The sequence below is a fragment of the Heterodontus francisci genome, chromosome 29 (genome assembly GCF_036365525.1).
Source record: "Heterodontus francisci isolate sHetFra1 chromosome 29, sHetFra1.hap1, whole genome shotgun sequence".
Taxonomy (NCBI): Eukaryota; Metazoa; Chordata; class Chondrichthyes; order Heterodontiformes; family Heterodontidae; genus Heterodontus; species Heterodontus francisci.
Genome location: NC_090399.1, coordinates 42,837,062 through 42,852,338, shown reverse-complemented (window position 1 = coordinate 42,852,338; position 15,277 = coordinate 42,837,062). Strand labels below are relative to the sequence as shown.

Sequence of the window (15,277 nt, the reverse complement as noted above, 5' to 3'; positions counted from 1 at the left end):
TGTGGGGTTGGTGGTTTGAGGTTCGTGTCCCGATTTCTCTCTCTGTGTGGGGTTGGTGGTTTGGGGTTCATGTCCTGATGTCTTTTTCTCTGTTTTTCAGGCTCTCACTCTCTCCGGTATTTCTTCACGTCCATGACTCCAAATCCTGGTTTCCCGGAGTTTGTGGGTGTCGGTTATGTTGACGATGTCCAGTTTGTTATGTACGACAGCGATCGGAAGGAGTTGATTCCTCGGGAGCAGTGGATGGTGGAGAGTGAAGGGCCTGAGGCTTGGGCACGGAAGAAGTTCCTGGCACAGGAGCGAGAGATGAAGTTCAAGGCCCGTATTCCGATCCTCATGTCCCGAGCCAACCAGTCAGCGGGTGAGTCCTCAACCTCCTACTTCGCTCGGCCTCTTTCTGTGAGTTGACGGATCCGGGATGGAATGGGGCGAAGCTGGAAGTGGAGCAGGATCAGGGAGGCAATGCACCCGAGAAAAGTAGTTCCACAGGGTAGTGCCCAATGGGATAGTCGTTTCATTAAATACACAGATCAATTTCTGGGTGTCCTTTAACACACAGCACAGGGTCCGGGGGTGGGGGAGTGTTTCTTTAAATACACAGAGCAATGTCTCGGAGTGAGGGAGTGTTCCTCTAAAGACACAGCACAGGGTCCGGGGGTGGGGGAGTGTTCGTTTAAATAAACAGAGCAGTGTCCAGGAGTGAAGAACTGTTCCTTTAAATACACAGAACCAGTGGGGGGGAGGTGGGTGGATGTTGGGGGAGTGTTCCTTTAAATACACAGAGCAAGGTTTCGGAGTGAGGGAGTGTTCCTTTAAATACACAGAACGGGGTGGGGGGGGAGGGGTGTTGGGGGAGTGTTCCTTTAAATACACAGTGCACCAAGAGTGAGGGAGTGTTGCTTTAAATACACAGAACAGCGTTGTGGGGGGTGGGAGACTGTTCCATTAAATCACAGAATGGGGTCCAGGGGTCATAGACATAGAGTCATTTACAGCACAGAAGGAGGCCATTTGCCCATCAAGTCCATGCTGACTCTCCACTGAACTGTCCACTCAGTCCCACTGCTATGCTCAATCCCCCTAGCCCTGCAGGTTTATTTCTCTCAGGTGGCCGTGCAATTTCCTTTTGAAGTTATTGATCGTCTCTGCTTCCATCATCCTTGTGGGCAGTGAGTTCCAGGTCATTACCACCTGCTGCGTAAAAACGTTTCTCCTCAACCTCCTCCTACATCTCTTACCCAAAACTTTCAATCTGTGTCCCCTGGTCCTTGTACCATTAGTTAATGGGAACAGTTTTTCTTGATTACCTTATCTAAGCCTGTCATAATCTTCTACACATCTATTAAATCTCCCTCAATCTCCTTTGCTCCAAGGAGAACAAACCCAGCTTTTCTAACCTAACCTTGTAACTAAAATCCTCCATCCCTGGAACCATTCTGGTAAATCTCCTCTACACCCTCTCAAGGACCCTCACATCATTCCTGAAGTGTGGTGACCAGAATTGGAAGCAATACTCCAGTTAGGGTCTAACCAGAGCTTTATAAAGGCTCAGCATAATCTTCCTGCATTTGTACTCAGTACCTCTATTTATGAAGCCCAAGATCCCATATGCTTTACTAATCCTCTCTCAATATGTCCTGAAACCTTCAAAGATCTATGCACATGCACCCCCAGGTCCCTCTGTTTTTGCACACTCTTTAGAACTGTGCCATTAAGTATATACTGCCTCTCCCTATTCCTTCTGCCACAGTGCATTACCTCACATTGTGTTAAACTTCATCTGCCCCTTTCTGCGCACTATGTCCTATCTATGTCCTGATGCAGGCAGTTCAAGTTCTCCAAGTTGGTGTCATTAGCAAATTTTGGGATTTGTTTCTGTATTTCAAGATCCAAGTCATTTTTACAACATACATAAAAGCATTGATCCCAGCACTGACCCTTGGGGAACACCACTGTCTACCCGCTCCATTCTGAAAAGCAACCATTTACTATAACTCGCTGTTTTCTGTCCTTAAGCCAATTTTTTTTTTTATCCAATTGGGCATTGATCCACCTATTCCATGAGCCTCAATTTTGTTGATCAGCCTTTTATGTTGTCTGTTATCAAATACCTTTTTACAATCCGCATGAACAACATCCACAACATTTCCTTGATCAACCTTCCCTGTTACTTTATCAAAAAATTCAATTAGATTAGTCAAGCATGATTTTTTTTCATTCGTTCAGGAGATGTGGGCAACGTTGGCTAGGCCAGCATTTATTGTCCATCCCTTATTGCCCTTGGGAAGGTGCTGGTGAGCTGCCTTCTTGAACCGCTGCAGTCCATGTTGGGTAGGTACACCCACAGTGCTGTTAGGAAGGAAGATCCAGGCCTTTGACCTAGTGACAGTGAAGGAACGGGGATATAGTTCCAAGTCACGGCCACTCAGCTCCTGACCTCAGTACAAACCTGGTCCAAACATGGACAAAAGAGGTGAGGTGAGAGTAACTGCCTTTGACAGAGTATGGCATCAAGGAGCCCTAGCAAAACTGGAATCAATGGGAATCAGGTGGAAAACTCTCTGCTGGTCGGAGTCATACCTAACGCAGAGGAAGATGGCTGTGGTTGTTGGAGGTCAATCATCTCAGCTCCAGGACATTACTGCAGGAGTTCCTCAAGGTAGTGTCCTAGGCCCAACCATCTTTAGCTGCTTCATCAGTGACCTTCCTTTAACCATAAGATCAGAAGTGGGGATGTTCGCTGATAAATGTGCGATGTTCAGCACCATTCACAATGACTCACATACTGAGGAAGTCTGTGTGGAAATGCAGCAAGACCTGGACAATATGCAGGCTTGGGCTGATAAGTGGCAAGTAACATTCACGCCACACAATTGCCAGGCAATGACCATCTCCAAAAACGGAGAACCTAACCATCTCCCTTGACATTCCACCCACCATGTGGCGAAATTAATTTTCCTCATTCTTGGCAGGTGGAGGGTTTGCCTGACATCCTCCAGTATCACCACTGCATAGTTATTGCACATCTTTGTGATTTCCCTGCAGATTTGCTCTTCTATCTCTCTCACTATACAATACTCCTAGGACTGTTATCATAGACTTTTTTGCACCTCAACTCTAACCAAATGGATTCTGTCCTTACCCCTTCCATGCATCCTCCCTTTCCAGCACTGCAATGTCTTCCCTAATCAGGACTGCCACCCCACCTCCCTTATTTCCTTCTCTATCTTTGCTGAACATCTATCCTTGTATATTAAGCACTCAGTCCCCGCCATTTGTAAGCCATGTTTCCGTTATTGCCACCATATCATATTCCCAGAATGCTATTTGTGCTTGTAGCTCACCAACCTGATTCACCACACTTTTTGTGTTTACACATGTACATTGTAATCCTGTCTTTGCATTCTTCATAGTCCTTTTCCATTCACTCCCATCCAATATGGAACTATTCCCTTCTTTAAACATATGAGATCTTGGGCTTCATAAACACAGGCATTGAGCACAAAAGCAGGGAAGTTGTGCTGAACCTTTATAAATCTCTGGTTAGGCCCCAACTGGAGTATCCTGTTCAGTTCTGGTTATCACACTTCAGGAAGGATGTGAGGATCCGAGATAAGGTGCAGAGGATATTTACCAGAATGGTTCTAGGGATGGAGGATTTTAGTTACAATGTTAGGTTGGAAAAGCTGGGTTTGTTCTCCTTAGAACAAAAGAGATTGAGAGGAGATTTAATAGAAATGGACAAGATTATGACAAGCTTAGAGGAAAAACTGTTCCCATTAACTAATGGTACAAGGGCTAGGGGACACAGATTGAAGGTTTTGGACAAAAGATGCAGGGAGAATATGAGGAAGCACTTTTTACACAGTGGGTGGTAATGACCTGGAACTCGCTGTCCACAAGGATGGTGGAAGCGGAGACGATCAATGACTTCAAGAGGAAGTCGGATGGCCACCTGAGAGAAATAGACTTGCAGGGCAATGGGGATTGAGCAGGGGAGTGGGACTGACTGGATAGCTCAGTGGAGAGAAAGCACAGACTCGACGGGCCGAACAGCTTCCTTCTGTGCTGTAAATGACTCTATGATCAAGTACTAACACTCTCACTCAGACATCACGTAATACTTTCCTATTTCCTACTCTAATGCTATCGGTCTCTTTCAATTCTCTGTGCATCTTGGTGTCCTTTCTTGTATTATCTCACTGTTCCCACAGCCCTGCCAAGTTAGTTTAAACTCTCCCCAATAACACTAGCAAATCGCCCCACGAGGACATTTGTCCCAGCTCTGTTCAGATGCAACCCACCCAGTCTTGACAGGTCCCACCTTCTCCAGAACTGGTCCCAGTGTCCCAGGAATCTAAAGCCCTCCCTCCTGGAACATCTTTCCAGCCGTGCATTCATCTGCACTATCGTCCTATTTCTATACTCATTTGCATGTGGCACTGGGAGCAGTCTGGAGATGACTAATTTTGAGGTCCTACTTGCTTATTTCTTACCAAGCTCACTAAACTCTTTCTGCAGGGCCACATCCCTCATTCTAACTATGTTGTTACCAGTATGAGCCATGACTGTTGGTTGTTCCCTCTTTCCCCTCAGAGTGCTCTGCAGCCAGTGACATCCTTGATCCTGGCACCATGGAGGCAACACACCATCCTGGATTCACGTCTGCTGTCACAGAAACATCTGTCTGTTCCCCTGACTATTGAATCTCTTATCACTATTGCCTCATTGTGCTCCCCTGTGCAGCTGAGCCACCCGTGGTGCCATGGCCTCGGCTCTGACTGCACTCCCCAGGTGAACAATCATCAGTATTCAGAACTGAATACTGGTTGGAGAATGAGATGCAGTCAGGGGTCTCCTTCACTACCTGACTGTCTGGTGGTCATCTATTCCTCTTTTCCTATACACTGTTAAGCTGCAGGGTGACCACATCTATAAATGTGCTATCCACAAAGCTATCAATCTCACGGATGCTCCGCAGTGACACCAGTTGTTGCTTAAGTTCTGAAACCCAGAGCTCAGGCTTTGCAACTGCTGACAATTCCAGCACATATGGTTTACCAGGATATGGGAAGTGTCCTGGAGTTCCCACACAACACAGGATGTGCCCTCCAGAGGTTGGAGCAACCCTGCCATTTCTCTGTCTGTTAGATAATAAACCTTGGTACTACAATTAAACCATGCTACTAATAAGCCGTGCTACTACTAATAAATCCTACCAGTAGTAATAAACCTTACCAATAGTCATAATAACTTTACCATTGCTAATAAGAAACTACCAATACTGATAAACCTTACCACTATTAATACATCCTACCAATACTAAAATGTTCCCAATAGTAGAATTAACCTCACCAATAGTTATAAAGCTTATTTAAAAATAAAAGACAAGACTCACCAGCTACTCACTTGTTACTTGTGATTAATACTTAAAATGTTTAATGATTTAAATTCTCAATTGTTTAAACTCAGTCTCAAAGCAGCAATACTCACCAGCCAATCAACTCATGACTTTCCTGTGATGCAATGGTGTTTTTTTTAAACTCCGGCATCTAATTGGCTCTTCACAGATCAGCCACCTCTCCCAACTCCCTCCAGGTCAGTGAAGGCCCTGAGCCTAGGTCTCTCTTTATACGCTTCAGGTTCCTCGTAGATCCGCCGCCTCTCCTGACTCCCTCCAGGTGGGTGAAGGCCCTGAGCCTGGGTCTCGCTTTGCACACTCCATAGTAATTGGTTCCTCGCAGATCCGCCGCCTCTCCCGACTCCCTCCAGGTAGGTGAAGGCCCTGAGCCTGGGTCTCGCTTTATACACTCCCTGGTAACTGGTTCCTCACAGATCCGCCGCCAATCCCAACTCCCTCCAGGCAGGTGGGGGAATGTTCCTTTTGTCAGGCAAACCCCCACTGGCCAAGAATGAGGGAAATTAATTTTGCCACATGAACTTTGATTTTAAACTGCTTTAAAAAAACAATTAGAAACTTTGGCTGGAAAGAGACATTAGCATCTCAACAGACAAGTACTTCCAAGGACAAAGGAGCAATTCCCTGCTCCAATTTAATCCATAGTGGACGTTTGATTACCAGGCGTTGAAGGTGGAAATGCTAGCATTCCAGGTTAACTGCAAAGATGGCCGAATACACAAACAGATGTGGCCGGACTGGTTCGATTACATGGCTGGCTGACTGTTGGAGTTGTTTGAATTTTGAACTTGCCGCAGTGTGTTTGAAAATCAGAAGGCTGTTTGCTCTTGGACTGAGAACATCTCTCTCCTGTCTGCCTGCCCATCTCTCAGGGAATTGAATCTTGTGAAAACATGTGAACCTCAAAGAGAGAAAATTCTCCTATGTGAATAAGGTTTAAGAAGAACACTGGGCCCCGATGAACAGCAAGACTACCAACAATCAAGTGAGCTCGAAGCACAGTAAAGAACCTCCATTATAGACTGCCTTAAACCTTTCACCTTATAATTTCCTCTCTTTTCTGTTCCTATTTGCATGTGTGAATCGTCTGTGCATGCTAGCATGGGTGTGTCATATATCCGTAGGTGTGAACCATCTTAGAGTTTAAGTTTAAATAAGTTTAGTAAATTTCACTTTTCTTCTTTAAACCAAAGAAAACCTGTTTCTGCTCATTTCTTTGCCTTATAATTGGAAAGTTGTGAACAAGGATTCACAAAGGGGGAGTTCAATACACAGTGTATTTAAAATTAAACCCTGTTGCAATAAGACCAGGTGAAGATAGTAACCCCTAGACCAGGTGAAGATAGTAATAGACCCCTAGACACATTTCTCACCTGGTCGTAACATTTTAAATTATACAGAACAAGATTTGAGGTTGCGGGAGTGTTCAGTTAAGTACACAGAACAGAGTCCGGGTGGGGTATTCCTTTAAAGACACAGAACAGGGTTTGGATGTGGGGGAATGTCCCTTTAATTACACAGAACAAGGTCTGGGGGCAGGGTGGTGTTCCTTTAAATACACAGAACCAGGTCTGGGGGTGGGGGAGTGTTCCTTTAAGTACACAGAAAGAGGGCTCGGGGTCAGGGCAGTATTTTTTTTTCATTCGCTCGGGAGATGTGGGCATTGCTGGCGAGGCCACCATTTATTGTCCATCCCGAATTGCCCTTGAGAAGGTGGTGGTGAGTGTTGTTGTAAATATACAGAACAGGGTCCAGAAAAGGGGGAGTGCTCCTTTAAATAGAGAACAGGGTTCGGATGTGGGGGAATGTTGCTTTAAATACACAGAACAAGGTCCAGGGGTGTCCTTTTAAATAGACAGATCAGCATCCAAGTGCTCTTTAAAATATGTAGATCACGTTTCTTTATATATACAGATTGGTTTCCTGGGGCCCTTTCAGTTTACAGATCCTACAGCACCTGTCCTTTTAAATACACCGTTGGGTTCCGGGGCTTCTTTAAATGCCCCATCTCCCCAGGTGATTAATAACAGGCAGTGGGCGGGGTCTCCCAGTGGGACTAGGTCTGATTGGCTGTTAGCTGGGGAATAGTGGGTGGGGTCTCCCAGTGGGACAGAGGCTGATTGGCTGTGTGGTGGGCGGGGTCTCCCAGTGGGACTGGATCTGATTGGCTGTTAGCTGGGGGATAGTGGGTGGGGTCGCCTATTGTCATTGTGCCTGATTGGCTGTTTTTGTGGTGGGCGGGGGCTCCCAGCGGTACTGGGTCTGATTGGCTGGGTGTGTCTTATTGACAGGGATCCGTACAATCCAGATGATGACCGGCTGTGACCTGCGGGACGATGGGACCAGCACTGGATTCAACCAGTACGGCTGGGACGGACGAGACTTCCTCAGCTTTGACAAGGATCACATGGTGTGGGTGACACCGGTCCCATGGGGGCAGAACATCCAACACAATTGGAACCAGGACAGAGTTGGCAATCTGGGCTGGAAGAATTACTTGGAGGAGGAGTGTATTGAGTGGCTGAGGAAATACCTGCTGTACGGACAGCGAGAACTGAGAGTCGGTGAGTAAGGGGGGACGGAGGGACTGAGAGTCAGTGAGTGAGTGAGGGGGAGGGACTGAGAGTTGAGTGAGTGAGGGGGAGGGACTGAGAGTCGGTGAGCGAGGGGGGGACGGAGGGGCTGAGAGTCGGTGAGTGAGTGAGGGGGAGGGACTGAGAGTCGGTGAGCGAGGGGGGACGGAGGGGCTGAGAGTCGGTGAGTGAGTGAGGGGGAGGGACTGAGAGTCGGTGAGTGAGTGAGGGGGAGGGACTGAGAGTCGGTGAGTGAGTGAGGGGGAGGGACTGAGAGTCAGTGAGTGAGTGAGGGGGAGGGACTGAGTCGGTGAGCAGGGGGGGAACAGACGGACTGAGAGTCGGTGAGCGAGGTGGGGGGACAGAGAGTCGGTGAGATATTGAGGAGGAGAGACTGAGAGTCAGTGAGTGAGTGAGGGGGGTGGGACCGAGAGTCGGAGAGTGAAGGGAGGGAGGGACTGAGAGTCGGTGAATGAGGGGATGTGCGGATGAATGGACCAAGAATCGGTGAGTGAAGTCGTGGGGGTATCTGAGGGCAAGTGTGAGTTGGTGAATTGGCGGGGGGGTGGGGTGCTCCGGGACACACAACCTCAAGCTTCTTGTACTGATTCCTCTTTCTCTCTCTCAGTCGCCCCCGTCGTGTCCTTTACACGTCCAGGTGATTCTAACCGGCTGTCCTGTGTCGTCACTGGGTTTTACCCTCAGGCCATCGAGGTGACTCTGTGGAGAGATGGAGTGATGATCGATGAGATCCTGTCCTCTGGGATTTTACCCAATCACGACAGAACCTACCAGATCCGGAAATGGATAGAGTTTGATCCGGAAGACCAGGCTGAGTATTCCTGTCGGGTGGAGCACAGCGGGCTGACGGAGATGATGGTGGTGATTTATGGTAAGACTGTCTCTCACTGTTAGAGGGGACCCAGCCTCAGAGCAGGAGCACAGGAGGGAGGGTCAGTGCTGAGCTACCAGCCCAGGACAGGCTGAGGCCCAGGATACACAGTGTTTCCACCTCAGTGAGACCGTTAATGGTAAAACACAAGATCTGACATTCCCAGAGCAATTTCAAGAATTACAGGGCAAGATTTATCTAAACTAAAAATTCCCATTAACTAAACAATATTTTGTAAGTAACTGTTGGATCCCATCGGTTACAAAGAGAGACGAAGTCCGACCATAACTTTTAGAAACTTTATTGCCGTATATGGTTGTTACGTTGCAAGGGTACAAAAGAACAAAAAGCAAAACAAAGAACATGCAAAAGAACATGTGCTCACTGCAGCAAGTCTTTCTTATATAAAAGCCTTTCTTATAGTTATTCAAACAAAACTAGTAACGCCTCCCCCCCCCCCCCCCTTATTTCTGAGTGGTTTGCAGACTTCTATTATCAGTCCATGATTGGTTCATTCGACTCAGCATTTTATTCTTGCATTTTATTTCAGTAGTTTCACATTCCCCCTCCTTGAACTGTTAGGCTGATTATTAAACAATACTCTACTATTAAACTATCTGCAGCTGTCCTGTTAGCTTCTTAGGCTGTTATGTTTTATAAATTGGCTCCACAACTGCACAGTTAGTTTGTTTGCTGATTTAGCTTACTTTTAATCTGTCCCCAGAGTCCCCACTTTGACTCTTCAAACTTCTTTAAGAATCTTTCCATCAATCCCACCTTGGTGCCTTTAATGGTCTCTACTTGTCTAGAAACAGCCGTCAACACCCAGAGGGGTTGCGCTTAATACGTTGCCCACTTGTGCCACAAGAGGGGGCGGTGGGAGCTCTGTAAAGGCATAAGTTTGGCAGGGGCTTCAGTTACTTGTTTACAACAGCACTTAATCAGCAAAAACATAAAATACAAAGTTATGATTATACCAAAAAAGACCAAACCATGTACCATTGAGGTCCCTATTGAGCCCAACCAACCAGTTGCCCAACCCCATGAGGCGGGATTGGGGGGTTGTTTGAGCTTTTCTATCTCCTTTTCGATGTGCTCCGCCAGATTAGAGATCTCTTTGGAGCTGTCTAGAATGTAGGTGCAGCATTCGGGCCCTATCAAGGCGCAAGTACCCCCCCTTTTCTGCAAGGATAAAATCTAGGGCCATTCGGTTCTGAAGGGCCACTGTCCGGATAGCCACCATTTCTGTATTTATTTTAACCAGGGCTTCAGCGGTGTCGTTGGCAACTTTTTCTAGAACAGAGACCATGTTAATAGATTCCCTGGCCAGCTTAGCTGTCCCATACCAGGGAAACAAGATCGCAAAGAATCTCTCCGTCTCTGTGAAAGCTCGCCTCATCCTTTACCAGTGAGGTGGCACAGGCAGGGAGGTCAAGTGATGGATGTAAGGTGTAACATAACCCAAATAACATGATCCTGTCCAAAGTTTCGGCAACCAGGGATAGGCCTTGTGGCCGCAAATAAAGTAAGTGCCACTATAGGAGGGGAATTTGGAAGCATTTAGTGCCTTGGGCAGAAACGTGAGATTCCAATGGTTTTGACCTGTGTGATTAAAAAGGGAAATGGAGACGTTGTTGCCTGGGGGGGGTCTATGAACACAGTATAGTTGCAAATGCTGTTACCGACACTCAATTAGTTCCCCAAAGTGGAAAGGTTTGGTTAGCTAAAAGTAAGCAGATATTTAAAATGCATGCAAAGAGGATAATAAAAATTCTGAACATATTGGCAAATGCTAATTTTCCTGATAACTGGTCGGTCTTTAGTCACGGGTCGCTCGTTTGACGTGAGAGACGTGTATCCAGGCTTTCTTCCCTTCGACTTGAACTGCTGCCTGGGTGGTCAGTAGCACCTGGAAAGGTCCCTCCCACTTGGCGCCCAATGGTTCTTTATGTATTTTCTTCACGTAGGCCCAGACCCCCGGGACGATGTCGTGCCCTCTTTCTGGTGGGTCACCCCAAACTGCCGATACCTGCGAAGAAGCAGAACTGATAGCATTTGTTAGGTTCTGACAATATTCCAGTAAGCCATCACTCATCAGGTGACAATCAGCTTTTTGCAAATCAATTGTTCCCGGCGGAGACATGGGTCTCCCTGTTATTATTTCAAATGGACTCAGGCCTGTAGTTCTGTTCAGAGTCGCCCTAATACTGCACAGAACTATCGACAATGCCTGGGGCCATGGTATTCCTTCCTGGTGATACTTGGATAGTCATTGCTTTAGGGTCTGGTTCATTCGCTCCACTTCGCCTGAGGACAGTGTAAATTCCACGTAACGTTCAGTAGCCGACAGACTTCCTGACAGACCGCGCCTGTAAAATGAGTCCCTTGGTCAGAATAGCGGTGTGGTTGGCTGTGGCTCTTCTGGCTGGGACGGCCTGTAACCATCTGGAAAATCTGTCGACAATAACGAGAATGCCGGTGTATCCCTGGCCAGGTGGGAGAGTGATATGGTCAACTTGCAAGCACTGGAATGGGCCGGCTGGAGCAGGAGCTCTTAGTTGAGGCATTATCGTGGTGGGTCCTGGATTGTTTTTCTGACAGACCACACAGCGGTCAGCCAGCAGCTGGGCCTGTTTTTTGAACCCCCGACCCCACCAGCCTTTCTGGAACCGAGCCGTCATCTGTTGCAGGGCCAGGTGCCCCCAGGAGTGAATCTGTTGGGCTAAAAAGGACATCAGCGCCTGTGGCGCGACTGGCCTATTGGTGTCCCTTTGTCTTCAGATGCCGTCTTCACATCGCTTGATCCCTGCCTCTATCCATCTCCATTTTTTGTCTCTGGAGCACTCGCTCTGCATCATTTGTCGATCTTGTGCCAGACTGGGTGCACCCAGTTTACATATTTGCGTCCCTACATCCGAAGAATCACCCTGCGAGGTGGCTCCCTTGGCTGCCTGGTCGGTTAGGGCGTTTCCCTGTGCCTCTATGGTATTGTCCTTCGTATAGGCTTTACATTTCAGAATGGACACCTCTTGTGGTAATTGCATGGCCTCTAGCAAGTCTCGAACCTCTTCCCCGTTTCGGATAGGTGTACCAGCAGCAGTGAGAAATCCTCTCTTACGCCACAACTGACCAATGTCGTGAGCAACTCCAAAGGTGTATCGTGAGTCCATATAAATATTAGCCGTCTTTCCCTCCGCTATCCGACATGCCTCCGACAGGACCTGCAATTCCGCCTGTTGGGCTGACGTCCCAGAGGGCAGACATCCTGTCGCCATGACTTTGTGTAAGGTTGTAACTGCCCATCCTGCTTTCCAGGTACCGTTGTCAACAAAGGAGGAGCTGTCTGTAAAAAGGATTAAATCTGGATTGTGCAGTGCCTCCTCTGCTGCTAAGGTTACTTTCTCTGTCTCTATCATAGCCTCCACGCAGTCATGCTCTTCCCCCTCTTGCTCCCCAGGCAATGGGAGCATAGTTGCTGGGTTTATCAGGCTGGCTCGGACTATATGGAGGCTGGGGGCCTCTAGGACCGTTGTCCATTGGGTCCATTTGGCTGCTGTCACTTGGGATTCTCTATTCATGGACAGCAATGTGTGGACAGTGTGCGGGCACTTGACTGTTAGCTTTGGATCCAATACCAGACCTGCAGTAGCCATCACAGCTTGGCATGTAGCTTCCATGGCCCTTAAACAACTGCCCCATCCTGTTTTCTCGAATTGTATCCAATAGGTCTCTGTTGGTCCCCATGCTCCTGTGTCAATATGGCGGTCATATATCCCTCTTTTTCATGTACAAACAGGGTAAACGGTTTCCCGTTGCCGGGGATTCCCAGGGCTGGCGCCGAGCACAAGGCCCTCTTTAAGCTTTCGAAGGCCTCTTGTTCTTTGGCTAGAGTAACTGATTCTTTAGAGGCCCACTTTCCCTTCAAGAGATCGGTTAATGGTTGAGCCAGTTGTGTGTAGGAGTTGATTCAATTTCTGTTGAAATTACACAAACCCAGAAAGGACCTAATCTCCTGGATAGTGGTGGGCTGTTTGGCAGCCCGGATGGCTGTGGTCCTGTCCGAGGTAAGTTCCCTCTTTTCATTTGAAATCTTTTGTCCCAGGTACACGACCTCTTCTTGGGCAATTTGTGCTTTGTCGATACTGGCCTTGTGTCCTCTCCGATGAAGGTGGTCCAGCAGATCTTGTTCGTGTTGTTCTTCCGTTTCAGAGGCTAACAGGATGTTGTCCACGTACTGGATGACCGTGGAGTGTATGGAAGGTAACTCCCTCAAATGGTTTTGTAGGGCCATATGAAATACCGTAGGGCTGTTGTGGAAACCCTGTGGCAGCCGGGTCCAGGTGTACTGTTGTTGTCGAACGGGAAAGGCGAACCACAGTTGGTCCTCGGGTGCCAGTGGCACCGAACAAAATCCATTGGCCATGTCGATAACAGAGAACCATTCATGTTCCGGCCTCAGGGCATTGAATACCGTGGAGGGGTCAGCTACCAGAGGAGTCTTTTGATCAATACACTGGTTAGCCCTTCTATAGTCAACAGTAAGCCGTCAGGTCCCGTTTGGTTTCCGTACTGGCTACACAGGGCTGTTTGAGGTACTGTGTGTTTTAACCAGCATGCCTTGCTCCTCTAGCTGTCTAATTACGGGTCAGATTCCTGCAATAGATGTTGGACTAATGGGGTATTGTATAGTACAGGGCGGAGCGGATCCTGTAAACGTTACCGGTTCCATTTGAAGTCGCCCACAATCGTTCTTATCCCGAGCCCATATTGGGTGCTCCCTCAGCTCCTCCTTCTTCAGACTTCTGATAGACCATGTTAACTGGCCACCTTCAAAATGCAACGAGGAGTTCAGCTGAGTAAGAACGTCCATACCCAGAAGGGCCTGGTCCACCGGACCTATCCAGACTGGTGTTATCAATTCGTGTGGACCAAGACCAATGCGAACGGGCTGAGTTTTCCTGATCACCAACCCATATCCACCAGCCCCGTGGGTGGTCTTAACTTTACCGTCCATCGGTATAGAGTTCCTGTATCGTTGAGATAGACACGTTAATTCGGCTCCGATATCCATTCGGCAGTCTATATATTGATCGCCCACCCTCACGGTTATATACAATCCATCTCTTTGTTGTTCTATTAGCGCCAGGAGGGGCACCGAGAAGGCGAGGGAGGGCTCTGCTAGTTTTTTGCCGCACCAAGTAATTCTTTCCGTTGCTGAGGTGTCAGCTGTTTAAAGACTTCAAGGTCATTGCCCTCAGGGGAGGGACCTGGTCTTGGTGCCGTCCTCTTCCCCGTCCCCTGGCTGTACACATCTTAGCCCAATGGCCTTCCTTTCCGCAGTAGTGGCATGTCTCAGGTCACCTATCTTGCTTCCTATCAGGGCCTCTGGATGCCCAACCCCCCTGCAGAGCTCGGAGCTTCGCTGCCAAGTCCCTGTCCAGCTGACTGGGCCGGTCGACCAACATTGCGAAGGATATATCTGTGCCTTCCCAATTCGGTAGGTTTACCTTCAACATCTTTGATAGTTCTGGTTTTAATCCCGTGACAAACGCCGACTTCAGACGTGGGAAGCGGAAGTCCTCCGGGGCAAGGTCCGTTATCCTCGAGTATTCAAACCAAGTAGATCTAAACCTCTCTTCATACTCCCGCACCTCTTCGGTACCTTTTTGCTGACATGCGGCAATTTTGCTCCAATCCGTTTTTGCGGGGCAGAACGCTAGCAGCCACTGACTAATCACAGCCCATCCCGCATCTAGTTGTTGCTCGTCCTCGCCCAGAGCGGTTTGGACCTCTCTGTTCTGTCTTCGGCCCGCTCGCCCGAGCACCATTACAGTCAAAATCTGTCCCCTGTCCCACGGGTAGAGGTTGTAAATTCCCTTCAAACATTCCAACTGCTCCCTTTTTCGGGTCTGGCAATTCTTCAGACCATTTATCGATTTTCTCAGGGTCCGCAGGGACGTGCATCCAGTGTGTCTGGTGCTCAGACGTGATCACCTCATTGCCGTCTGTAGTCTTCTTTTCCTGTTTGACCTTAACACGTTTCTGTTTTTAAGGGGGTGAGCTGTGCAAAAGAAAGCTCATCATCCGAGTTATTCTCCTTGCTGGAGGACTCCGCTTCCTCTATACCGGCTTCCCGTCGTTGTGTTTTCTGTAGTTCTTTGCGTAATGAGTCCATGTTCGGGTACAAGTGGGGCTGTGGAGGTCCGCAGGGTGGTCCCGGGCCCTTTGGCTGGGCTGCCTGTTCTTCTCGTAATTGTCTCTTTGTTTTCAGATTCTAACTTTTCTGATTTAAGCTTTTCCCTCTTCAATTGTTCGCAAACCGCCTTCGTATTGGTCAGGTCACGGTCGCGTTCAGCTTGTCGGATAATCTCATTACTCTGTCAGATCTGGCCC

General features: G+C 48.1%; 1 protein-coding gene across 2 annotated transcripts in view; it reads left to right on the top strand.

Moving 5' to 3' along the window:
• The window catches only part of LOC137346252 (class I histocompatibility antigen, F10 alpha chain-like), a 101,387-nt gene that overhangs the window by 66,901 nt on the left and 19,209 nt on the right, over positions 1–15,277 (top strand). For both annotated transcript variants that reach the window (XM_068009702.1, XM_068009700.1), the window contains exons 2-4: positions 101–361; positions 7,711–7,983; positions 8,621–8,884. In XM_068009702.1, coding sequence (XP_067865803.1) covers positions 101–361; positions 7,711–7,983; positions 8,621–8,884 — 798 coding nt within the window. The remainder of the gene's footprint in view (positions 1–100; positions 362–7,710; positions 7,984–8,620; positions 8,885–15,277) is intronic.